Source organism: Empidonax traillii, unplaced genomic scaffold, assembly GCF_003031625.1.
Source record: "Empidonax traillii isolate 1590-97213 ecotype Southwest subspecies unplaced genomic scaffold, ASM303162v1 scaffold904:size330812, whole genome shotgun sequence".
Classification (NCBI taxonomy): Eukaryota; Metazoa; Chordata; class Aves; order Passeriformes; family Tyrannidae; genus Empidonax; species Empidonax traillii.
Window position 1 is genome coordinate 117,002 of NW_020956097.1, and position 26,680 is coordinate 143,681.

At 38.9% G+C, this 26,680-nt stretch overlaps 1 protein-coding gene across 6 annotated transcripts in view; it reads left to right on the forward strand.

Moving 5' to 3' along the window:
* TRAK1 (trafficking kinesin protein 1) overlaps window positions 1-26,680 on the forward strand; it is a 128,882-nt gene that overhangs the window by 16,181 nt on the left and 86,021 nt on the right. For 2 of the 6 annotated variants that reach the window (XM_027902742.1, XM_027902743.1), the window contains exon 1: window positions 8,675-8,761. The exons of 1 other annotated variant lie outside the window; for it this stretch is intronic. In XM_027902742.1, the coding sequence (XP_027758543.1) occupies window positions 8,676-8,761 (86 nt within the window). In that variant the 5' untranslated portion in view covers window position 8,675. Of the gene's footprint in view, window positions 1-8,660; window positions 8,762-26,680 lie in introns of those variants that run through there. 3 more of the 6 variants (XM_027902741.1, XM_027902736.1, XM_027902737.1) reach the window with 3 other exon arrangements.

A 26,680-nucleotide genomic window follows, 5' to 3' on the forward strand; every position in this document is an offset into this window, starting at 1 on the left:
GCACATAGCAAAAAGAAAAACATGTTTTTTCTTCTGTGATGACACAAAGGAAGAGTGTGTGTCTTGTTTTGAATGTGTAATTTGTGCCCCCACTGAAAGACAGTTAACCAGTTTAAATATCCTTAAAATAAAACCCACAAGCTTCTTAGTATTGTGGGGACTTCTGATTTGCTTCATGTTGTACAAAATGCAGAAGGGAGGTATCTACCAGGAAGATGCAAGTCTGACTAAATGGCAGACCAAAAGTATCTAAGGACCTGAAGAATGCAAACTATTTATAATAGGTAACAAGTATGCCTCTCTATCTCCTGTGTTGTGGGTTTTTTAGCCATGTAAGTGTGTTGTTGCTAAGCAGAACAACAAATGTTTAAACAATTCCCTACACCTCATCTTTTCCTTTCTGTCATTAAAGTGCGTGGTGATTTTTTTTGAGTTAAACCAGCTGAGATTGTGCAGGAGTTGCCCTGTGTTAAGCACAAAGGGAGGAAGATGCAACACTTGATAAGTTTATATTTTTATATATCCATCTCTCAGCTTGCTAACACTAATCAGACAGCTCTCTCATATAGAACTTTTTAGAATGATTAAAGAGAATGGGACCCCAATTAAACAATCAAACATACATTTCTTATTGAGGCTCTCATGCCTTTTGCATGGATTTTCCCTGTGCATGTTCCTTTCTGGATATTATAGGTACAGACCACTGATTGGTCAGAAAATCTGAATACTCATTCTTTACATTGTTTATCTGACACTGTTGGGGACCTAATAGGTGGGGGGTTTTATTCTTATTAAGTCACTAAACTGGAATTTTAATCAAATGCTCCGACCCCAGCATATTCCTGCTGAGAGATACATCTCTAGGTCTAGTCTGACTGTGATTCCCTTTTTGATCCCTCTATCCCCAAACTTTCAACCTTCCTACCTTCTAGTAATGATGTAATACTTTCTAATACTTTAAACCCTTGGAGACCCAGGTAGTTCTTCAGGCTCCACAATATGGTATAAAAGAACTAAGTGCATCTGTGTACTGCACTGTGGAGAGCAGTGGGATGTGACCCCAGAAGTCTTCGGTGGTTGATGTGGGTGACTGCTGCCTTACAGCTCAGACCTGATCATTTGAGAGCACTGCTGTGTGCTTGTGCCCCAGGTGAGCTGGACCATGTGCTGAAACCCAGGTGTTGATAACTCGGGTTGGTAGCACTGAGTAATCAGTTGCTAAATGAGTAAGATTGTGACAGTCCACACAGTCACATAACTCCTATGAAAAGAACAGTTTCTCCCGTGTTACTAAGATTACAGTGTGGGATCCAGAGAAAATTTAAGAGGATTAGTCATGGCATGTTGCATTAAGCCTGACTGCTTAATCAGAAGGATTTTTTTCCTGAAGATTATTTTGTTGGCAAAACTGAGAAAATTGGGATCTTGATGAGCTCTGAAGCCTGGAGCAAATAAAGCCCTAATGTGGTAACATGACTGGTTAGAACATGTTTTTCCCAGGTAAGAGATGAGCTGTCATGCCTGCATGATGGGAGCACATTTAGACACTGGGGTAAATGTGCTTGTGGTATTAAGCTTGCTTTCATAGATGGCAGTCTTTGTTTGACTAGAATCCAGTATTTATGTAGCTTCTTACACTATCAACAACTTTCTAACTGAAAAATAATTGCTTGGATTAAAGTGGTTGAGTCTTGCACAGTCTTTCACTGAGAGTATTAAGTCCTGGTCAGCTCCACCCCCTTCCCCCCCATGAATTTTCTGTGCATGAGGTAGGAGGAGAGGAGAAGGAAGGCTTGTTAAAAGGCTTGTTAAAAGGCTTGTTTCAGAAATCCACTTTCCCCTCCCAAGGATGTGCTAGAGAAAGCACTTGTGCTTGTTAAATCTTCCAGGATTCTCTGTAGCTCCAGTGATGCCATCAGTGATGTTGGTTCACGTACTTCATTTGGTAAAAAATGCTTCCATGCAGTGGGTTTGAGCTGAACAGTTGCCAGTTATGTATTAATTTCCCTGGAACTCTAGAATGCTGTAGACATGTAGGTTTTCATGTGGGTGTGTATCTTTGTTGGTAATGGAAGAAAACTCATCCTCTCACTGAACATATGTTCTAAATCTCCTCTGTGAGAATGTACAGGAGCCTACTGGCCAGTTTTCACTCCCTCTTCAGCCTTGATCAGTGTATTGTAAATAGTGTGGGAACTGCCATGTTAGGGGTATGTGTGTATTTGTTTTATGAGGGTTCATTTTGCTAATTGGCAGGCTGATAGATTAGTGCACACTCCCGCTCCTTGAATGTATTGAAAATGGGCTATGAGTTTGTTTATTTTTTAACTTTTTTTAGGTACCCTCCCTTACTCCCCCCCAAGCTTGGCACTTCTTTTTATTGCTGTCTTACAGTACTGTTACTTGTTACTGCATCAAGTCAGCAGTAGGAAGAGAAATTTGTGTTCTAAATGAGTGAAGCTCTGAAGAAGCAGATCTCCCACTCTCTCTCCCTCGTCCTAGTTTAAAATTAGATCTGCTGGCCCAACAGGAAGGGGCTTACATTTCTTGCTCATTTTCTAACTGTCAAGCAGAGCATGTAGTCATGCTGAACAAAGCAGCAGCATTCCTGGATCCTTTTAATGATGTATTCAGAACCCCAGTGCCTCCTGATTTAATGAGTACAGTGAATGTATTCACAACTAACAAGAGCGTGCTCATTAAACAGCAGTAAGTTAACTGTCCTATTCTCTTCTAGCAATCCAGTTCATAATTAAATGGTGCCATATCTGAATACAACACTGGGCTGTCAAACAGAGAGGTTAGATGTTCCATGGGGATGTGTGGTTACATAGGATTGTTGGAGTATGAGTAATTTAGCTTAGCTTGTCTCACTGATAGGGATACTTTTCTTGGTGGGGACTTGGTGTTTACAAATCCCAGCCAATGAAAATGTTTAAACTTAAGCAGAGAAAATGTTAATTTAAATTGTCTTTTAGTTAGTAGCTTTTAGTTTTATAGTCTACTGCGCTGTACTATTGCTTTGGTGTAAATCCAAAGTAGTGCAGCTATACTAACTGGATTTACTAGACTGTAACTGAGGGAATAATTGGACCTTTGGTTGACTTGACTGCTAGATAAACTCAGTCTTAACAATCCTGATGGTTTGGTGGTGACATTTGAAAAATGAAGGGATCAGTTTAGTGTTTTGGATTGGCAGATGCAAGCCGAACAAAGGGTTAGGCTGCCTAGAGGCATACAGGGGTTTGCTGGAATTGTCCTAAATAATGTTAAAATACAAGCAGAAGCTGAGTTCTCCTGTTATTTGCTCCCAAAAGCACACTTACGTTAATTTTTTTGTGGAATTATGGATGAAAGCATAAATATTGGAAAACTTATCTTTGCTTTTAGTCTGACATCTATTCTGAAATGTTTTGGTTTTAATAGTTACAACCGGTATTTCAGAACAGATTTGGAGGCAGAGGGGGTTTGGGCCTGAGGGAGGGATAGCATATGCATGTTGTCTGCTTTTCTTCTGGGAACCTCCTGACAGTATTTTGGGGGCTCTTAGCATAATCGGGATGACACCAAGCCAGTCCTTCTTTCAAACCAGCTGACTGTCTATTCAGTTTGTGCTCTCTGCCTTTCTTTAAACTGATTTCAGAGAAAAAGCCATCCAGTCTTCAGTACCTGTTTGCCATCTGGAACAGGAGGCTCCCGTGTGGATAGAGGCAGATGTACTGAATGTTTGATGCAGCCTTCTGCAGCTGCTGCCTGTTACTGCAGGCTGTACCTGGCTCTGATCTCTGTTCCTCAGCCAGTCCCTGCAGGTCCCTGGCATGGACGCTTGTGCAAGTCTGTCAAATGTGTGCTGAACTCTCTTAATTAATAATCATTAAAATTTCCTTCTTTCCTCTTTTTCCTAAGAGCTGTTTTCATTCAGATACATGACGTAAGCATAACTGCTTGTCTTCTGCACTGTCCTTTCTTGTTAATGTGGAATGGTCAAGTTCCTTTTAAATGTAATCTTCCTGCTCTGTTCCTGCTCGTATATGCTGTAAAACCTAGATATGAGTCGTTTGATGTATTTCAAAGGAAGAAAATTTGCACACTCCAGAGTAAGGAAGAATTTGTTCTTTCCATCTTTAAATATGAAGAATGACCCACAGTGGTTGATTCGAACTGGAAACCACTTGTTTACTTGACCCATCATGTGGAGACACACTTGCAGCTCCTGGTGTCTCTTAGTGTGGAGATGTGTACCGAGCACATGGTGTGGGGAGGAGGCCTCAGCGTTTCTTTGGTATATTCGAATCCTTAGTAAAACTTTCCCTGCTGGTATCTGAATGAATTCAGCTGGGTGACCTTTTTGTGTAACTTACTGATGGAGGTGAGTTGGGTACTGCTATAGGGATAACATACAAGACAGAGGCAGGGAGTGATGTTTTGTAGTCCATTGCTTTCTGCTTCTGTCCCCAGGGTTTTTTTTTTCTCTTTATGTTGTGCAGATTGGTAAAAGGCCTGTGTGTTTTTCTTCTGTTTGTGTGTTTTTTGTGGGGGTGGGGATGGTGGTTGCTTTGGGGTTTGTTTTTCATGGTGTAGGATTGCCAGGGCAGAAAAGGAATATTAGGGGAACAAGCTGCTTTTGTTTTAGTCTTATTTCTGAGGTTGAGTTGCTTTTAACTTCTTTTAATACTAGACCACAAATGTCCATTAGATGAGGAGGAAAGTGCAAACAGTTCCTGTGTTACATTGCTCAAGCTGATTTTTGCAAGATCTTATATCTCTGTATAAAAATTCTGAACTTTGTCTGTGTTTGGCTTACAGCTTTCTTATAGTATCTGTGCCACTTATTTTACACTTTTAGTATTAGTATTTAGTCTACTACTCTGCCCATTTGCTCAGAGAATAATATGCTGTTTACTGACTATGCCTGGGCATCTGAAAAGCTGAGGCATGTTCCAAATGTTCTAGTAGTGAATAATAATTCATCCTGCCTACGTACAGTGTTTTCAGAGAAGCTGCAGAGGAAGGATTTCAGATTGAACACATACTTGCTTGTGTGGGCATGAAAGGGCAGTGAGGGGATATTCCTCACTGGAAAAATGATCCACAGTTTTCTCTGTAAAATTTCCTGATCCATCATTTCAGTTAGATCTTTACACTTACTGTGCCAGTATCGGTTACTACAAAGGATGAACTTTTATTACCTTACATTAGTAAAACTACACTAGTTATTAGTACAAATAAGTGAGTCCTCCTTCCAATCTCTCTTTAGATTGTTTTTAAAGACAATGACCTTTTCATTCCTCATCACCAAGCTAAGATGGTAGTGAAAGTTATATTAAAAACTAACAAAATAAAATAGTTTAGAAATATGGAATTGAAATACATTGCAGGTAAAAGAAATTAAGAAATTTTGTGCTCTGCATGTAGGCTTATTATAATTTTTTATTATAGTTGTTGGGGTGGTTTTTTTGCAAAGCAAATGGACTATCAAAGGATAGATGTGCCAGACAGTAGACTTACTTTGCTTCAAATATTTCTGCAGTGCTATCACAAACAGACAGTCTTGAGGATATGCAGTGCGAGTAGATGGATGATGTAGGTCATGCTGTACTGGATTGTTCCTACTATGGTGGCATAATGTTTTATGGGTAGGGAGGAGACCTCTAGTTAACACCTTGACATTTTGAAGGTTGTATAGTGTCAGCAACGTGACCTCATAAAAACCTGTATGTAAATAGCACCAAATAACTGTTTGCTTTTTGCTTTAAAAAATCCTTTGATTCTATGATTTTGCAAAATCTGGAGCAATGCCTAGGTGTCCAAATCTGTCATTTGCTGCTTTCCCTTTAGTTGCTATAATTTTGTCTTCCCATCCTTCAGGACCAGAGCTGATTGCACTTCCTTTTTGCACTTCTTTTAATCACTCTTTATGTACTGCCAGTATCTCGAGTAAAATGTGCCTTGGGATTTATACATGCCATCTGATTTTTTTTCTCAGTTTTTTTTAAAGGGTTGTCTGTGTCGTCATTCAGTAGGAGTTGATTCAGGTACTGCCTAGTGGAGTGTCTTGACAGAAACTACTGTGAAAATGAGATGAATGGTTGTTGATTCCTTTATTTAACAATAGAGAAATTATTTAAATTGGAATGGAGTAGGCATAGATGAGGAAAGTGGAAAAAGTTCCTGTGTTAACAGTGCTCAAGCCAATTTTTCAAGATTCTCTATCTGAATTCTCTACTTTTTCTGTATTTGACTTATAGCTTTCTTACAGTACCATATAACTTATTTTATACTTTTATCATTGAGACAGTCTATTCCTGTGCCCATATGTGTGGAGAATAATCTGCTGCTTACTGACTGTGCCTGGGTATCTTGAAGGTCCAAGGTGTACTGATCTGGTGATTCACATCCAGAATTACGTACAAAGCAGTGACTTCTGGTTTGGAATAAGCTTTGCTGAATAATAAACCCAAGCAAATCTAATACAAGATTTAGTTGCCAGTCAACTAGAGTTAAATCCTAATTTATCTCACTCTATATTTAACAGTGGCACAGTCTGGCAGAGAAAAAATAATCTTACTGTCAGTTCATTCTTGATTATAGTGTCAGCAAATGTTCCTGCTGCTGAAGGTACATGGGCAAGACAGATGATAGGTGGTAATTACATGGACTCATTGGGAAACCTGTAAGAAAAACGTTGCTTGAAAAATTCTTAGTTCTCAGAAAAGCTGAGTTTTGTAACTTAACTTAAAAATGAATGAAAACAAAAATTTTCAGAAGATAGTTTCTCTGCTGTGAAACATCTGTTAAAATCCCAGCTTGTACACGAAGGGTATGAACAGCAAATCTGTCTCTTAGTTCTGCATGTTGCTGAAACTGATGCTTTTCTCTGCAATTTTAGCCTTTAAAAGTATTTTATTACCTTCCCTGGCCACTGAAAATGCTGTATTTACATATTGCTGCAAATGTTCATTCTGAGTTGTCTTTAACTGATTGCTGAAGACCTACTGCTGTATTTTTTTCCTTTATCCTTTTTGCACCGTTGCAGAAGAAAAGAAACTTCAGTGAAATATTTTTGTTTGTTACTTTAAATCTTGTTGCTTCACTATCAGGCTCAAATATTATTTCTTGTATTGCAAGTGTTTCAGTTCAAGCTTAAGTTGAAGTATAGAAGTGCGCATGGGAATAGATTTATATTTGCAAATGTAAATCACCTCATTAAATCCACCTTTCACCATATGGCTAATTTCAGTCTGCTGTAATCACAGCCTGATACTCAGAACAGTTCTGCACTTTGGAGTATTAAAACTGTAAGAGTCAGGACTGTTGTGAAACAGGAAAACAGAGGTGTGGAAAGGCACCGGGAATACCTGCAGCTCCACTTATTAAGAAAACGACAGTTTACGGATCTGAAAGGCTGGATGTTAACCAGGCATAGAGTTATGCTCAGTCCTGAACTGAAGAATAATCATAGAGTCAGAATGGTTTAGGTTGGAGAGGATTGGAAAGGACTCTCAAAGGAATTACAAGATGATTGAATGCAGCTCCAGCCAAAAACATGCAAGAATGTAAAGGATACTTTTGGTTAGAATTGGGTTGTCAGCAGCCAAAACCTTGATGCAATAGGAAGCACTGTAAATAACCATTGATGTAGCTGTGAGCCCTTTGAATAATTACAATTGAAATTTTTAAAATCTAGGTTTTTCAGGGAGAGAGTTGCATTTCATATCTACCAAGATTGGAAAGTTTATCCTTGGTGCAGGTTTACCCCTGGAAGACAATGTTCATGCATCCTTTGTTTTGACACAAAATGTTGGATCAATCCACAAAAAGAGTTGCTTCTGGGAGGAGAGGTGGCTGCAATTGCACACTTCTCCTTAATGTGAGGGAACAGGAGGCTGAGAAGAACTCTTGTGGTTTGTTTTGGAGGAGAAGTTAAGAAAGGAAACTGCTTATGGTTTTCTTGAGGAATGATAAAGTATTTCCAAATTCTTAAAACTCAGAAGTTTGAGGTGACAGGTAATGCACTGTATAAAAAATGCCATTTTGAGAAGGGCAGAGTTTGTGACTGGCTTTACTTCAAAAGGTAATTTTGGCAAAATGGGGTTTAGTTTGTGGGAATACTTGTGGATTGCCAGATAAGTTGTAACTCTATTCTCTCATCAATGTTTAAAGACTTAGAGCAGAAAGCCTTAGTCTTTTGAACTGGATGCAGTTTTGAAGTACTGCTTTATTTTGCTCTGTAGATAAATCTTACTACTTGTGTGAAGATTCTGGAAACATATTGCAGCGTTTTCATATGGTATACACTTCCCTGTTCACACTTTCAATGTGATGTTTAAAAGGAGAAGATTTGCTCACATTTGTTCTGTCTAGAGGATGTTTGTGTACAGTTCTCTATACTGCTTTGTGCTCAAACTAAAAATTTTGGACATAGTTAAGAGTGTGGATATTGTAAAATGCACTCCAAAAATTCAGGTTTTAATGCAACAGATTGAAAAGAGGAACAACCTAACCCTTTTTGATTCAGTTTGGTAGTTTGTGTAGCTGCTCTGCCAAGAGAGGGCGAGGAAATTTGTACATGAGCCAAAGTTTCAATTGCGTTCAGATGACCTTACAACATCAAGAACTGTTCATGTGGGGGAAACACAAATAGGAGCGACACTTAAAGCGAGCCTACTGGCCAAATGGTGAAATTCTGGAGGGGAAAAGGAGACACAAGAAAGGAAGAATGCTATGCAGAGGATCAGGAGCAAAAGGAGTTGAAAGTCAGGTACAGCAGTGGCTGCTACGAAGCTGTAATCCCCCAGTACTGTTTGCCTCTCTTGGAGCGTAGCTTTGAGCGTAGCATGTTTGCAGTGTGTGTGCAGAGGCACTGCTAGCCGTGTTTTAAGTTAATTCGGACAAAAGAAAGGAACACGGCGAATGCTGCTGTAGTACTTTTCATTTCCCCTGACTCAGCAGTTTAGCTGAATGCTGTTTTTCCACTATTGCACTGCATAACCCTGCCTGGTGTCTTTCTCAAATAGTGCTGAGCTGAGCTGCTGTTGTGTTCTCAGACGCAGGTTTAGTCTGGTGGGGCAGGGGAATAAACTTGTGCTTTGATGTTCAGAAGTTGGGTATTGACAGTCTACCGTGCTTGAACGGGTCAAGAGCCACTGTTAACTGTGGCTGAGTTCTCCCTTCCTGCCTCCACATCTAATGCTAGTGCTAGTAAGCTGGTGTGTTATTTAAAATGCTGCCACCATAAGATTTTTTTGAGAATAAACCAGAAGGAATCTGAGATAATTAATATTTTTAAGGTTACAGATGAAACTGCCTTGGGCATCAGGTATTTTAAGTTGTGATCTTATTGTTAAACAAATGTGGTGGGAGCAGATTAATGCAAGAGGAATTACCTGCACGGTTTTGCAGACTTTCAGCTGCAAAAAAATTGCAGTTATTTGAAATACTTGTATTGTCCTATATTCGCAAGACAATTCATTTGTCACTGATTTCTATTGGCAATTCTGGAGCATCTGAGGCAGGAAATGTGTTAATATTTATATGCCATGTGTATTAATTTTTGTGTATGGTGAGAAAGAATTTGGTAACTAAGCCTATTTGTTGAAGTATGCTATTAGTGATGCCTGTCTGACTGGTATCCTGGACTTCATTCTATTTTTAAAATGAAAATTCCTCCACTGTATGGAGCTTAGACATGAATGTTTCCTTTGAAACACAAGATAACTTGGGCTGGGGATGTTGTCATTTTATTAAGCTTATTTTCTGCATGTGGTTTGCTTTTCTTATCTATTTAAATTTTAAAGCAGAACTTTTAAACAGAAAAAAAGTAAAATGGTTAGAAAGTAATGCATGAATTATGAGCGATATGAGCTATTTTCATATTTAGAACTTTTTTTTTTAAGAGTAATTTTATTTTTAAAATCTAATGGCTCTGAAATATTAGATTGCTGGTGGAGAGTTACATTCTTTTGTTCCGGTTGGCTGCAATGCAGGAAAGCTATTCAGATTCCCCTCCCCAACTTGATCTTCAATGGTATAAACGAGTGAGGAACAGTTCTTCATAAATTCTTTTTGCTACTGCACCTCTTGGCTGTGTCAAATTTGTAAAAAATATTTGCAACTGCTTCTAATCAAGTTAAAATGCGAAAGCAAGTTTATCTTTAATTTTACAGGCTCTTTGTTACAAAATCCATTTCAACTCAGGGCCAAAGTAGTTTAAATCTCATTTCTATCGTTGGGAGCTTTTTAGTTTTGGAATGTTGCCCATAATAGTTGTTTCTTGCTCTGTGATTTACAAACCTGGAGGAAGCTGACATTTCTTAATGAAAACCTTTACATTTTAAAACTTTAAAAAAATATAAAACTTTATGTGCTGCACCTGCAATACCTAAAATCCTTAACAGACTCAAGACTCTCAGTGCTACAGTCGTTTTCAGACCATTGTAGGAAAGCAGAGGGAAGGAAATGAGATGTTTTTGTAGAGCTTTTAGCATCTGTAACGTGATGTTGCAAATAATGGCAGTGTAATTGTAGTTGGACAGAGATGGAGTTCCTCTCAGGATACCAGATATCATCATATCAGATTCATATCAAGAATACCCTTATTGTTAGTTCCTTTTATTCTCCTTTGTCAGTCTCCACTAGTGCAGGTAGGATTACGTTGCAACCAAAGTGCACTTAAATTCTAACAGAAGCCCATATTCACAGGGATTAGATCTAAAGTGTTCTTAAGTGAAATAATCTGATGAGTTCTTGTTCACTGTCATGTGGCTTACTTTTTTTCTTTCAATTCCTGCTTCACCCTCTGATTTGAAGATATTGGGACTGATTTATAATGCATTTACTGGCCTTCCCATCTTGGACTTCAGCTGGAATTATTCTGAGACAACTCATTTCAAATATGAAGTTAAAGACTAAGGTGGATTTGTGGCTTTTCAGAGTAGTACAGCTTGCCTTCAAGTCATCATAGGGCTGTAGAGGAATTACTGGGAAAACCTGAGGATTAGAAGTGATAGGAGAGTACTTTACCTTTGTTTCCATGTTGTTAGATTTTCAAATACTGAAACTCTTTTTCTCATCAACTGTGATACTTTTGCCTTTGATCCCACCTCATTCTGAAATCCTTTTTCTCTAAAAGAGATGAAATGTGCTTCCTGATGTCACATGACTTCACACATGTAAGGTTTCATCAGAGAACTGGAACTGAAGGTGAAGGATGTAGCTGACAAACTTTCAATAGAGGAGATGCAGAAAGAATAGCTGTCTAGATAGCCTCTAAAAATCATGTGAACTTTAAGCCACTCAGGAGCTTAATTTAGTGGAAGACTGGTCGGAGAGGCTTAATATAGATAGCTCAGATATCATGTGGAAACTCCAATATAGGCATGTATTGATATAAGAGACCTTGAGCTTATTTTTATTTGTTCCTGGTCAGGTTGTTTGTTTGATTCCCTCCCTTTACCCCGCTCTTTGTTCTCAGGAAATGCAGTAAATTGGCAGCTGTTACTGCACAACTACACCAAACTGTAACAGGAGAATGAAGGAAATGCAGCCTCTCAGTGTTGACACTTGTTCTGATTTAGTCAGTTTTCAGTGGAGTCTGAAAGTTGAGTAAGTAAACTTCTTTGGTACTGCTCCTGAAGTGAAGGAGCAGTGAAGGTACAGCTCCTTCCTGCTTCTTCAAGTGGTGAGAGAGAGAAATGGGGTAGGGTAGGTTTCTGAAAGTTGAGAGGAAAGCAGGTAAGTTAATTTAGAATGCATGACCTTCTCAGTGCCCTCCTTCCATTGTAAAACTAAACAAAAGAAAACAAACGTGAGTTTATGTGTTTATCTTGAAATGGCAAAGTCTGTAATCAGGCAGATTCTCTTAAGGAAAGATTCAAGTTCACTGGGATTTCTACTCTTTTTTTTTTTTTTTTTTTTTTTTTTTTTTTTTTTTTTTTTTTTTTTTTTTTTTTTTTTTTTTTTTTGTAAGTTATACCTTAGAACTAGTTTACTTGTATGTTTCCCAATACTATAGCTTCAAATTATAACTATTACATCAACAGCACAGTACTTTTTAACTCTGTTCAGAAAACTTGTTTTTTTGCCTGGTCATTAATAAGACATTAGTAGGAAAGTCAGAGTTGTAACTGATGTGACTTGCCCTCTGATGAAAATGTCATGGGAAAAACAAACGGACAAGTGGATTCCCTGTATGTTTACAGTAGCCATGGAAAGTTGTACTTTGCTAAAATCTCCATCAGGTTTAGGAAAAGACCCGTCCACACTCTAAATCTTTACTTTAAAAAAATTATGTTTTCAAGTATCACTTCAACTTTTAACAGAAATTTATTTGGGATAAAATGATATTGTTGATCTGGAAGCAGCTGGGATTTTTACCTATCAAGAAAAAATGCTTCTAAAGCATGTGTTCAAAGTTTAGAGTGGGTAGTGTTGATATCACCCCAAGACTTGCTAAAATTAGAGTCCTTAATGCAATCACCATTTATGACATGTAATTGTACTTATGGATCTGTAACTTCATAACCAGAGAAATCATTTTGGGAAGTAGCATTATGAAAGTTGGAGTGTTGTCCTCCACGTGAACAACTGAAATACCTTGACATCCTTACAAAACCAGAGGTGTAGAGTAAGTAAGACACTTCCATGTTCAAAAATGTTTTAAATTGATTGTGATTGTTCCCCTACTTCAATTCTCAGTCAACAACAATGAGCCATGTAGAATAAGATTGGGAATAAGAGACTGACCAAGGCTTTTAGTGGTCGGTTGCAGAGTTTTTGCTGTAATGACACAAGAACTCTGTTGTTCATCCTTTTTAAGTAAGTCACAGCACTTCTTCTCTGGTAGCACTCGGTGATAGAAGTTGCAGAAGTTTGTCATCAATACGGGGGGAGGGCAGTTTTGTGTATGAAGTGTCTAGGTCTTGCTTGCTTTTTCTGTGTCTTTCTGAGAGATGGCGAGTTCCTTTTGAAATAAAAAATTGCTAATACAGATGCTGTGAGTCAAGATGAGTCTTTTTTTTTTTTTAAGATGAACAAACAACTGGGTATTTTTGATGTTAAAATGTTATTTTTGTTTCATTAAGTGCCATCAGAATTATTCACCCTTCTCAAGGCTTGATGGAAACATGCCTTGCATAACTGGCCTTTAATTCTTTAGCCCAGGACTTTGGGTAGTAAACAGTCTCATGCACATTTTTCTGTGGCAATCTTAGCATGCAACGAAGCAACAGAACCCACAACACAGGTATCCATACAAAAGTGACCTGGGCAAGCCTTTTAATCCCCCAGTCTTATTGTTGTTTTATAATGTAAAAAATGACTGTGAATATTGAGATTGTTGCGCTTGCCTACAAAATGTTACATAGATCGTTACATGTTGCTTTTGAAGACTTCCAGAGAATCAATCCTGGAAGACCAGTGAATTGCCAAGTAATATATATTTAAGTGTACTTCAAATTATTAATGTGTGTCTGGAGTATTCAGATTTTACAGTCAGTATTGCTTATGATGCAAAACCCCTCAACTTTCTGAGATTGCCTGTAAAGGTGTCTACCACCTAGGGTAAAAAATACGTGTTCTGTCTGTGATGGGCATGGATGGGCGTGCAGTGCCGTACTTTAGTCAGCCTTTTCAGGCTCTCGTGTCATCAGACTGAGCTGTGGGGCTGTTACTAGGCTCCCAGAAATGTTTTCCGCTGATAATGTGCATGCCTTATAGCTAAGAAGCTATTTTTAGCAGTCTGGTTAGACTCCTAGAGTCACTGAGGGACAGAGCTGTAAAAGGGAGCTGCCAATGGTTTGAAATGGGAGGGGAGAAAATGGTACCTTTCACACCCTACTGTGTTTTTTTGTTTTCAATTGTGTTGTTATTTCCTGGTAACTTGTAAACAAAAGGCACCTTTGTCAGATTTGTTCACTTTCATTTGGCTAGAAATAATATTTATGTTTTTTGAGGGAAAATCGGTAGAAGCTTGGATGGAAACGTCAGTTTTCACTGTGATGATGTTCAAGGGCTGCCTGAATCTCAACAGACACTGTTTAATACAGTCAATCTGAGAAGTGCTGCTCTTTACTCTATGTTAGTGGAAAGGCTAAGAGACATTTTGGATGAGGTAGGAGTTACATTAATTTATGGCTTGCATTTGCTTTTGTGCCAGACTTTGTACAGTAACCGGGAGAAGGTGATGTAGACAACAGTGCTACTGAAAAAGGAAATTGTTATAAATTATGGAACCTTTCATTTGACCAAAATTCTCAGCTACAAACAGCTTTGTAATATTTTGAATTTTATACAGAACTCTTGTGAGCTTCACTTTTATCAGTTTTTTTCTTAGAACTATTATGCAAAAAAACTTCTGAGGTAGAAAAACAGCAGAAAGCAAAAGAGGGCCCACCAGTTTATGTGCTTATGTGCTGCCTTATAAACTTGGGGCAGGAAAACCTCTGTTTTTTGTGGATGTCAGAATAGCTAGTGAGACTCCCCTAGGTACATTGCTGTGCTTTTTGTCTTCCTCCTTTTCCTTTTTTTTTTTTTTTTTTATTTTTAATGTGTGTTTTGTTTTAGTGCTAAAATCAAAGGTCGTCGCCAGTCTTACAGTCAGTCTCCATGTGGGTGTCTGAGTGAATGTGTTTCTCTTCACTTTCACATTTATCTTTGCAAATAAAATCTGTGGGTGGGGAATTTCAAATGGGATTCAGAGTGGTTTGAGGCTTCTCTAAATGACATACCTGGGAATGCTGCCACATAGCAGACACGTCTCAGTGATGTGTGTTTCATTGCTGTGGGACACCAAAGACAGAGCAAGGTGGGATGTGTCAGTTGGTTCTGACAGTGTTCATAAAGTAACCCTCCGTGCAAGAGAGGGCTTGCAGGCATGCTGAAGTGAAAGATCATCCTTCCTTCTTGTTACTGTTTGGTATTAGGTTTTAAATGTTCCACTGTACTATCTCTTCGTATTGGAGTAGTGTCATTTATCTTAAATGGAAAAAACTTTCTTTTTTCCTTTCCTCAGTTGAAAATAACTTTCAAAACATTTGTCTTTCTTTCCTCTGACCAGTTAGGATGGGTTCCTGCTGAATGTTACCTTTCTTCATTTTGAATGGTAGCGTTGGTCCTGCTCACAGTACTGTATGGTAGCTGACTTGCATCCTACTTAGGCAGTTTTGGGGATTTTTGGGAGCTTTATTCAGTGGTGCAATTCTATCTATATAGGATGTTCGTAGGAAAATTCTGCATGTGGGATGTCAGTTTTGTTGACTAAAGTGTTTTCTGCCCACTGTCAGGTAGAACATGTGATGTACTCCAGGTAATTTGCAAACTCGTTCATCTAAAGTTCAGTTTTATTTTTACAGCTGCTTGTAATTTGTCTGAAGAGCACAAGCCATAGTGGTTAAAAACTGGTGGCTGTGGTGGTGCCTTTTGTCATGCAGCAAGGGGAATTGGTGATGAATGCAAACTGTACTATGGTAGTTAACCGTTAAATATTTGGTTTTAAAGGCGTCTTGGCATTTGCTGAGCCTGATAGTTGTGCTGAGGAACATAAAAATCATTGGGTCAGTGTCCACTCCAGTTGGCTTTAACTTTGCACTGTGAATGTCCCAGAAGCATTGTGCAGCTTTATTACCTTCGTGTGTGTTTGGAGCAAGGGTAGAGCATGCTCAGATTCCCTTCCTGCCTTCATCTCTAGGAATATACTCTACCACTGTGCACTAACACACGTCCTATGTTATTTTAACCTGATTTTTAAATAAATAAGTAAATTCAAAGTACTAAGCAGAATGGATTCATGTATCTTCAGGCACATAGTTGTGATGCATGACTGCAAAACCAGGTTTCTCATTGAATGAGGATAAATTTGTGCAAGGGCAAAGAGGAAAATCTGTCTGAATTCAGAAACCTGCAGCCAAACACCATGCCAGGAAGTCACATGTGCACTGTAGTTGCATGATCTTTGTTCTAGCTGTATTTTTGGGGTTTATGTGGTTTCTTAATTGCAGTATAAATGGGTATCTCTATATTAGACCCTTTGAAAAGCTAATGAACAGCTTTGTTCTTCAGTGTATTCAGGTCTGAACACAATTTAAAGAATGGGGAAGAATGGAAATCTATGAAATAGCAGTGTTATGCAAAAGTTTTACAGAGAAAACTTACAAAAAAATCCTCCCAGAGTGTACTGCCAGTGGTTAAGTGATCTGTTGTCTGTTGCTGGACTTGTTTTATGCTTGTTTTCCTACCTCGCCATAGATTTAGCCTGAATTATTGGAAATGAGTAGGAGTTGTAAAAAACCCTTCTGTTCCATATCGACCTGGCTCTATCAGCACTCATTTGGCAGTCAGAATCTGTGGGGGGCCATATAGGTGTATTCTGTGGTGTTTCCGTGCAGGTTCACAGTCTGCACTGGCAGAATTGGTCTCTTATTTGACCCGTCTGGCATACCGTGCAACTATCTTAGCCTAGAAAGTCATGGATCCAAGTCAAGTTGCTGACCTTTTCCGCCTGCTTATTAATAAACCTTCCTGTTTCTACTGCGGTCAGTGTAGGTAGAGTGAGGCCGAGGAAGAGAGTGTTTCAGCACTGTCTCATCCTGCTTTGAGAAAGTGTTGGGCCTTACTCAAATTGCACAGAGATACTTTGGGCTGTGGGCAGGGGCGGTGCAGGCAGCTGGTGTGGGTGTTGGTGTCTGTGGAGTCTGGACTGAATAGCAGCAGCTTTGGAGCAAGGGCATGAGCTGTGGAACTGCAAACCTACCATGAAAATATGTGCATCTGTTAAAAGAGCTCTAGGAGGCTTCTAGTGCAGCTTGTCACTACCAAGACATTTACCCCAGAGGGGCTGTGGTGGATTAACTGCTGGTTAAAAGCTGGCTGCCTTTTTAAGCTACAGGACAGTGGCTTATTTTGGCCTTGACCTGTCAGTTGCTGGTGTTGGTGATGATGGAAGTTTACAAGGGAATTATTACTGGGCTTGAGTCACGGGAAACTTATCTGCGCTTCCTGTTTTGGCCATGGAGATTCCAACCTAATGATGAATATCAGTATGGTATTTTGATGATGAATTCTTATATATTTAAAAAAATAGAATGCACGTGCTTCGTTTGTATTTTTCTTCCTTTTCTGTTTCCGTGGTGAGGGATAGGTGTATGAAAACTGAGCTGTGGGATCTTACAGAGACATAAAAGTACACAAAAGAGAGATGGAATATTGTAGAGACAGTTTCAGAAAGATGGCAGAATATTTTACAGAGAAGAACAGAAGATGATTCTTAGTAGAAACTGAGAATTGTGTCTTTGCTGAACCCTGCAGTTGGTACAGGTGAATAAATAGTGTATTTCTGAAAACCAAGTTTGGGTCTGGGATAGTAAGGGAAATAAGGGTGGTCTATTGTAGCCACATCTCTACTCTGCACTAGGAGCAACTACAATGTTTAATTCCCTTCATCCTGGTAGGGGAGATACTGCAATTTTCACTTTAGAATACAGTTTTGTCTTTTGCTTGAACTGCTGCATGAACTGTTTGGACTGCTATGTTCTTCTGAAAAAAGGATGACTGAGAATTTGTTAAACAAAGCTAAAACTGTTATTTTTATGAGGTAAGTGATGGCCTGGAGATCTTTGCCGTTATTGTGTATACTTTTTAATGTTATTTCAACATTTCTTGCTGAAAATTCTATTGGACCCCAAACCCTCAGGCAGGTACACTGTAACATTTCACCTTGCTTATGCTTAAAGCATGAGTAAAATTAAATCCAGAGCTTCTCTACCTGAATCATAAAAGGAGTTAAGTAGGTTGACTTTGTCTTAGGTAAGTCAGAGCCTACACAGAATATAAAAGGTTTTTTTCTAAAATTTCTCTCTTTTAATGATGTGATGTGCAACCCTTTCTATGCAAGTTCATTTTTTCCTGTCTGCCACACTAAGTTGCAAGGAGGGCTCTCCAGACCTTCTTCAATATCAAGGAGAATTTCATATCCTCTCTTGCAGTAAAAGAGATGATAAATCTTTGAGGTCTGCTGCAAAAACATACTGGACAGACAACTGAAAATTAATGAAGGCTTAAATAATGAAATTGAGGGCGTGCCTCAAAGCAGTTTCTAATGTTACTGGTTTCATTTGTCAAATCTTTGCTCCTTTTTAACTTCTTTAGCTCAAATAACAGTTCGTATGTCAGAAGAGCAATCTATACAGGGGACTTACAGAGTAGGTAGCAAGATCTGTTCCTTTCAGGAAATCCTGTGCTTATATTCAGGACTGTACTTGTAGGCCATACTTTTCATTTTACCTGTTGATCTTGAAGTCTGAGCCTTTCACATCTCCCATGAGAGAAGCGTCTTCATACACAAACCAGAAGTGTGCAGCAGACTGTTACTTTGGCTTCAGTGATACTTTCCTATGGTGTCAAAATTTATCATCTTCCTCAAATGTAACCATGGGTGCCAAAAGTCCAGAAGATGTTCCAGTCCTGACTAAAATGTTACCGTTAGTTTGAGGAAACTGAGTGTTGGGAATGATAATTTTGCTTGTGCTAGAGTATGTGTGAGTCAAGGAAAATGAATTCTAATTGTAGTTCTGAGGCTCCTAGGACCATTGCTTTGCCAAGTTAGGTCATGAAAAAACGTTTTGAAGGAAGACATTTCTAAGCATCATAAAATACTTGTTTTGAGAGAGGCTTTCTTTTAAGGTGGAGGTGGGGAACATTAGTGATATTTTTATATTTTTCAGTTGAATAAAGAAGTGCTTAAGATGATGTGTTTTCCAACATTGTAAACCTACATGTTGTTCTGTGCACTTTTACATTTAGCAAGTGTCTGTAATATTTTACTGAATGAGTTCAGTTCCTCTTACTGCCCAGGCAAGGGTTGCTTTTGATACTACAGTGAAAAATTTTGCTTTCAGAGAAATTTAAGTCTACCAATTAAGTTTTGGAGTACACAAAGAAAATAAAATACTTGACATGTAGGAATAAGGTTTGTCAAAGGACAGTTGTCCTCATGGAAAGGTGGCTGGTTGCCTGAGGCTGTTGGTATATTCAGAATTCTTTCTGGCTGGGTGCTAAGATATGAATAAGTCATAAGGCACGCTGATAAGTGGGGAACTGAATTGACTGATGGTAAGCAGGTCAGCTTGTCTAGTCCACTTACAGTAGTTTTTGGTCTCCATCAGTAGAGATTTACAATTGAGCAGGAGCTGTCAGGGGGCAGTTTGGTCAAATGCTTTTTTACTGCTCTGGTGACTAAGTGAGGTTCAGTGTCCAGTCCAATCTGTTGTGTGTTTTGGAGAATATGTAAACGCACACAGGAATTTATCGAAGGGCAACTTCAGAAAGCACCATGTTTAATGGTTATCACAAGTATTTTCCAAAGTCAGTTTCCAATGGTTTGGAACAATTTGATCCATCTGTATTGAGTGAATCCAAATTTTGATTTCTGTGGCCCTTTGGGGAAAGCCACAATGCTGGATTTCAATGTCATTCTGTATCTAAGTAAGACAGTGTAGACTGAAAGTGGAGCAAAAACTGAGCATGTACTGCATTTAATTTGCATTTTTATCCCCTACCTTATGTGTTTGTGTAGCTCTCCCTTGTAAGGAGATAGTCTGTTTTGGTTTTTTTGGGGTTGGTGGTTTTTTGTGCGTGTGTAAATTCTGTATCACAGCTTTGCTCTTGCTATGTTCATGTTAATGCCCCTAGAATTCTAAAAACTCTGTTCTAAAATCTTTACTTGTATAACTTTGTCTTTAATGGCACTAAGCCATGGATAGTTGGCTCAGTTTCCTAAAATTCCACAGCCTGTTGTTAAGATAAACATTTCTGGATTCCCAAGAACACAGACACGTGTATATGGTAATATACTGATTATACAGAGCAACCTCTAAACAGCAAATCTTATTTTCCTATTTCATTCTTTATGTTTACACACAAACTTTTAGAAGCAGAAAAACGACTTGACACAGTAATTGTGCCAGTATTTAAACTACATCGTAGTGTTTTGAGAAGGGCTGTGAAATGTCCTTCTTTTTTTGTAGCCATGAGCCCCTGGGGGAGCAGAAGGGAAGCAGTCCTGGGTTGGAATGGTGTGTGTTGAGATGCACCCTCATGAGTCAGCAGCACGTGCCCCAGCTGCTGGGAAGTCCATGTGACCAAGGCTTTGGTGTAAGGCCCAGGACTGCTGGTTATTGAGGAATTTGTTGCTTTGCTACGTCACTCCTCAGCACTGGTACCTAAAGTGAACTCGTGAGGCTCAGGTAACCACAGGTATTGGAGGTCTGGCTTTCTCTTGACTGAGAAGGGCTGTAATCTGCGTTCCCCCAGCCAAAGCTTTAGAGCAGGCTGTGATTATAGAGCTTGTGACAGAGCTGGGTTCAGTTCACTCATGACCTCTCAAACATAACAGTATGTGGTGGAAAGCGTTGCTCCCGTGCACACCTAATCAAAGATAATCAAAGAAAGTGGATGTGAGGCCCAGATCTATTAACAACCAGCTAAAAAATTGTGGAGTTGGTTTTGAGGAACTCTGTGCACGTGTAGGGTTGTTAGACAACCTTGAAGATGATGGAGGTTCTTACTGGGTTGTGCCAGTTGCTGGAGCACGTGGGAAGGCTTGCTGCCAGGAATTGAGGGCCAATGATGCTAGTGAGCCAAAACACATCATCTTAGCATCCTGCTCAGAGCAGGAATCAGTTGTCTGACTGTCCCTGGAGGTGAGTTTCCCCATAGTCATCTTTAAAATTGTCTCTAGCAGTAACAGGGTACTTTAATTTCTTAATTTCTGGGGAGGGAAAAAAAAGTGATGTCTTTAGTCAATAGACTGGTTTTTGATTTGATTGTTGGTGGGGGGTTTTAATCAACTTTTTATATAATTATTCAGCTTAGTCCAAAGCAATAAACTCAACCTGAAAATAAGTGGATCAGGACACAGGAGGTATAGTGTGTGGGCTTTGATTTCTTTTGAATTTTGTGTTTGTTTTGGTTAGGGGTTTTTTAGGGCAATTTGCAAGGAACTTTATTGCCCTCCTGCTCTCGCTGATGGTGCAATAAGAAACAGTAAATAAAAACAGCGGTCTTAATTCTGTTACATGATATATTGTGTAAATATTTTCAGAAGTACAGCTATTAAAAATTGAAATAAAGACACTTTTCCAATCTTGTGAAGCAGCATTTTTTTAACATTTAAATTATACCAAGTCTATGTAGACTCTTAAAGGTCATTGTGGAGGGAGAGAAATTAAAAATTCCTCCTGTAATAGATGAAGAACAATAATAATGCAAAACAAGATCAGAATTCACCCCCCCAGGTTTTAAACCATGATAAATATTTGGTTTGAGCTAGTCTGTTCTTTGTTTGGAGTTACTTGACTAAAACTCTTGGCCCTGACTTGCTGGCAATTAGGTCGATTGTATTTTTGACTAAACAGTAGTAGTGGTGGTGGGAAACGAAAATAGTAACGTGGTCTTTCGGCTTTTTTCACTGCTTTCCTTTGCTCTTTATTGTGGTCCTGAGGAAGAAGGTATAGCTTGGCTTGCTAATCAGGGTTTTAGCTTGGAATGGTTAACACATTTTAATTTGAACATCTTTACGTACTGCGTGCTGTCTTAGGCCCAGATGCTGTTCAGTGGGTTCTTGGGGGTTTTTGTTTTGTTTTCTGCTTTGCTAGTACCTAGTTTGTGTGTGTGTGTGTAGTGCATTTGTGACTCTCGTCTCTGCTCTGCTTCTGATCAAGAGCTCTTGCTGGTTCTTCCTGTGGATGGAAAGTGAACTGAGGACTCGAGAGTGAAGACAGTGGTGTCACCTCCTCTGCTGCAGTTCAGAGAAATTGTGGTCATCACACAGCTCTTCCCAACTAGTGGAAAAGCGATATCCAAAACTTCCAAAAGTCTTTGAGGTTTGTGGAGAAGTAAAAAAGTGGGGAGTTTCATACTCTTGTGGTCTGTAAATAACAAGAACTTTTCAGGTTTCTGTTGTCACTGTTCCCACACATATTATTTGAGGACGTGGTTTGCTGTTGGTGTAGTAGGTTTTCCCCATACCTAAACTCTTTGGTACCTGCCCTTTTTGTTTATTAGTGTGAGGAGATATGCTGTAGATATGGTGTTAAAGTACTGAAGCTGATGTTCACGTATTTTAGCTTGCATATTGGCTGTGTATGAGGCGGGACTCCATACACACTAAATGCAACAGCAACCTAACCCCAAATTATTTGGTCGTTTGTTTTTTGTTTTGTTTTGCGTTTTTAAATTGTTATATTTTTTCCTCGTCTTCAGGAAGTATTGGTCCATGCCCTTCGGACCCATCTGGCATCGATCTGCCTCAGTGAGCACCTTGCACGTGCATGGGTATGAAAAGGAAGTACATGTTTGAGGTGTTTATACTTTGCAGTGCCATACCTCTGACCTTTGCTTGGTTTCCAGGAGAATTCCTTCTTTGCCTGCACCTACAGTTGACATAGACTCTGTTTCTGCTGTTGGTGGCAGAACAGTTCCCCCTTTGCAAAGACAGATATGCAGCTTGTCTAGCTAAGATCTCCCAGCCAGTAGCATGATGTGTTGCAGGAAAGGGAATGCACTAATTATTTTTAGCTATTTTCAGTTTTATTTGTTCACTGAGAGAAGGGATGAGTGAGGAGGGCACTTTTTTGGCCTATATTTAATAAAAGGAGAGGGAGCTGCAAAAACCTCCCAGTGTAATGTGAGCCTTACACGAGGAAGAACTATTTATAGAACCCTGCAATACTTGCCTGAAGGAACTTCAGAGCAAAGAGGGGCAGTGTTACATAAAGCAGGGTGAGAGCACACTTGTGCCCTCACAGCTGCGAAGGTCAAACCCAGGGCTTGTCTCACAGTGTACTTCCACTGTCCCTTGGCCTTAGGGGAGAAGAGACTGATGATGGGCTCCTTCTGAAGGCCAAACCCTTGTGGTGAGAAACTTTGGTTTGTGGAGTACAGTGGGGTGGTTTCCCTTCTTTTTTTTTTTTTTTTCCCATCCTTTAAGAGGCTTATTATCTGTGGTGTTTTGATTGTATTATTTTTTTGAGAAAACATGAGTGTCTTGATTGATGACTTAATGGTCAAACAAGGCCAAACAAGGTCACAGCAGCGGCTTTGGGGACCTTTGGAGGGTAAGATTTTATGCTGTACATGGTAATACTGTGGCTTAAGCAGTTTTTTTTTTTGATTATTCCTGTTGTTATTTTGGCTTCTGTTCTCTAGTGATGACTCTTTAATTGCAAATGACATTACCATGCCACTGGCAGTCAACCAGGTGTTGTTCCGGTTTTGTATGCCTTCATCGACTTAATATTTGTCAGCTATGAGGCTTTATAGAAATTGGTTTTAAAAACCCTTCAAATATCTAGCTTGAAAATGCTCTTTAATGGTTTCATAGGCAGAGAGAGTCTCTTTAAGGAGTATATACCTGAGGAGATCCTTCATAGCATGACATAAACACTGGGTGTTGATACTTTTCTGCAAGATTGCATTGGGCTAGGCCAAAGAGTTCCTAACCCCTCTGTGAAGGAGAAGAAAAACACCAAACAAACAAAAAGCGTGGAATATAGTCTAAATGTAATATATGACTAGGAAATTTAGACAGCATGTTTGGAAAATGACCTTGAATGGCTTTAAAATTTTGGAGAAGGATGTAGTCTGGAGTTGTCCAAGATGCTTGTCCCTTTAATTTTTACATGGGAAATGCAGTCCTTGTGTTTATGATTTTGAAGATAAATAAACTGCTTCTCACATTCTGCCACTCATCTATGACACTTTGCCTCTTTATGTCCCTGGAGTTGGAGGTTTAACTAAGCAGTCAGCATTCTGCATGTCTGAAAGGCAGCTGCTGAGTGGAAGCGAAACCCCCATGGTTTATGAGAGTGTATGTAATACAGTACAAGATTAAAACAACTCAGTCAATTATTTAGGATAAAATTCAGCCTTTATCTAAAAGTTAAACAGTGATTGTTTATATATGTCTTTGTATAAAAGCCAGACATACTGCAAATGGTTATTTCTTTATGGTCTGACAAAGTGTGTTTAAACTGAAGAAGGCATTTTGACTGGCTTTGAACCCACCCACTGAGAAATGGTTTTTAAATTTAAAAAAAAAGGCAAACTTTTGTAGATGCAAAATGTGAATTAGTAAAGAAATAATCAAGTTGAATGCTTGAAACAAATCTTATTAGGTTGCCTCAGTCAATTATTTTCCCAAATAACAAGAGTAGGCCAACATTTTTATGTTTCACAGATTAGACAGGCATATAAACTAGCTTTGGTTTGCTCCAGTGTCGACATGGGGAATTTTGCATCTGAAGATTTTTGTGTGTGTGTGTGTGTAAATGAGAAGCTTGAGGGTTGTTTTTAAACAACGTAGTAAAACTTACCAGACTTAGTAAAACAGAGGTGTTTCATGGATTTATAAAGTGATGTACGAAACAGGAAGAACATTTTTGGTGGAACTCTTGCAAGTACATAAAAGGGAAGAATTTGCACACCCTAAAGCCCTCTGAAGTGTTTAACTGTCAGTCAGTACTTAGTAAATGAGAATTAGTAAATTAGTAAATGAGAATACAGGATCAGAGCTCAGTAGCTCCAGGCAGATGGAAAAAGTAGAAAGCTTTCTCAGTCCCTGTGGTTCTGTCTAAACTTGCAAATACTTTGATTGGTAGGGATGGGTGGGTAGATCAAAACACTGAAGCTTCTGAAATCTGTATTGCTGATTTGTGTGGGTTACTTTAGATTAGATTTAGCTTGTCACCTTGGGCTTAATGTCCCCAATTACCTGTGCAGTTTGAAGCTTCTGGAAGGAGAAAATTTAATAGGTACACACCAGATGACCTTGCAGTGATGCAGCCATGGGGTCACTGAAGTTTCATGTCCCTGTTAGACAGCAGGTAGCATTTGAAGTCTGTCTTGAAGCACATTTTCAGATTCTCTTACTCAAAAGGGAATTGATTCATGTGCACCAGAGTTGTTCTGGAAAACCAGCTAACTCATAGTAAATGGTTTTGCTTTTCCTCTAAACCAAACAGCATAGTTAAATTATGTATGAGAGTATGCATGGCAAAAGGATGACCTGGAAGATGATAGTCAGCAGTCCTGGTTAAGGAAGTCTTTCTTTAAATTGGCAGATGTTTGCAGTTTCCAAGTTGCCATTTTAGACTACTAAGTAAAAGTATCATTTGGGTCACAAAATCTGAGATGGTAACTAAAAATAGTTCAAAGCTTAATAATCACCATAGGGTGCAGCTTGTGGCCCTTGGATAGTACATTAGTTGTAGGAGTTCCAGCTGTTTTGTGACTGCAGTAAATGGCTGTTGCTGCAATCCAAGATGGTCATAAGAATAATGTTACAGGGTTACAGATAAATGTATTTGTTGGCATTGCTGGGCTGTGGGTAGGCACATGGCTGAATAAGTCTGTATCTTCCTCTGCTTTTGGTAGAGGAAGAAGGATTACTTTGTCCTTTATGTATTTAGATTTAGAGTGTTTGATGTGTTTAATGCTAAATGCAGAAAAAGTTTATCTCAAATGGCTGTGAAAAAGCAAATGCTTTATTTTATTTACTTATATATGAAATTCGTGTGTATGAAACTCAACCTTTTCCCCACAAAACACACTGCAAATTAAAAAGTTAACTACTCTCTTTTCATGTCCAGAACCCAGAAAAGGCTGACTGATGTGGAGATTTTTTTTTTTTTACCTCAAACCCCTCATATCTTGGCTGATGTTAATGCGTCTGTTACCTTTGAACTTTCGCCTTTTGTAATCTGGGCTGCCACAGGTACACTTACAGTCAGTACCCAAAGTACTTCTTGATCAAGTCTTCGTTACACTGCAGTCATAGTCCAGTCTATTGTATAGATGTACTAATAGATTATAATGCTGTTGGCCATATATAGAATTTAAGGTCTTCATATAGGAATCAAGCAAATACTCTGTTTTAAGCATTTATTGGGTTAGACAAAAAAAATCTGAGCATTCTTCAGAGGAGGTCTGCAGGAGCAAGTTTTTGTGCTTATGTGATTGCTCTTAAGAAGTGCAGGGTTGAAATGAGTGCCTTTAACAAACAACTGCCAAATAAGGGGTTGTTCAGAGTAAAATGACCTGTTCTAAAAAGGTTTAGATGATAAACTTAAGGGAATTGTGCTTTTTCAGCAAACAGTTTTACACTGAAGAATAAAGTTCAAACATTCCTAATTAAGTATTTCTTTAGCCCCAGTTCTGTTTATTGTCCCCAAACTGTCATTGTATTTAGACTGGTAGAAACAGTGCAATACAGCCACTGAGGCAAAAGCTGAATTTTGTCATATTAGGTAGGAGAGAGGAGTTATTTAAATCCTGTATTCAGGCTGCTCTTGGCATGTGCAGTAGAAAGAATGAAATGCATTGAATTTTCATCAGGAAAAGTTTTAATCTGACTTGCAAACTGTGCACTTGTTTGAATGTCAGAGTAAGTGCAAAACTGCAATAACAACTTATATCCTCATTTAGATATCAGAAGGAGTAAATACGAAAGAGCACAATAACAATTTGTACCATCTTGTGTATGAATATTGTATATCCAGGTGAGACTGACTAAGGAATAATAATGTGTATTTCGTGGGTGCAGTTGCTGCAATGTCTGTTTCTCTTCATGGCTGTTTTGGCAATCTGGTAAACGCTGCTCAGCTGCGGTTTCTTTTTTGCAATAGGAAGA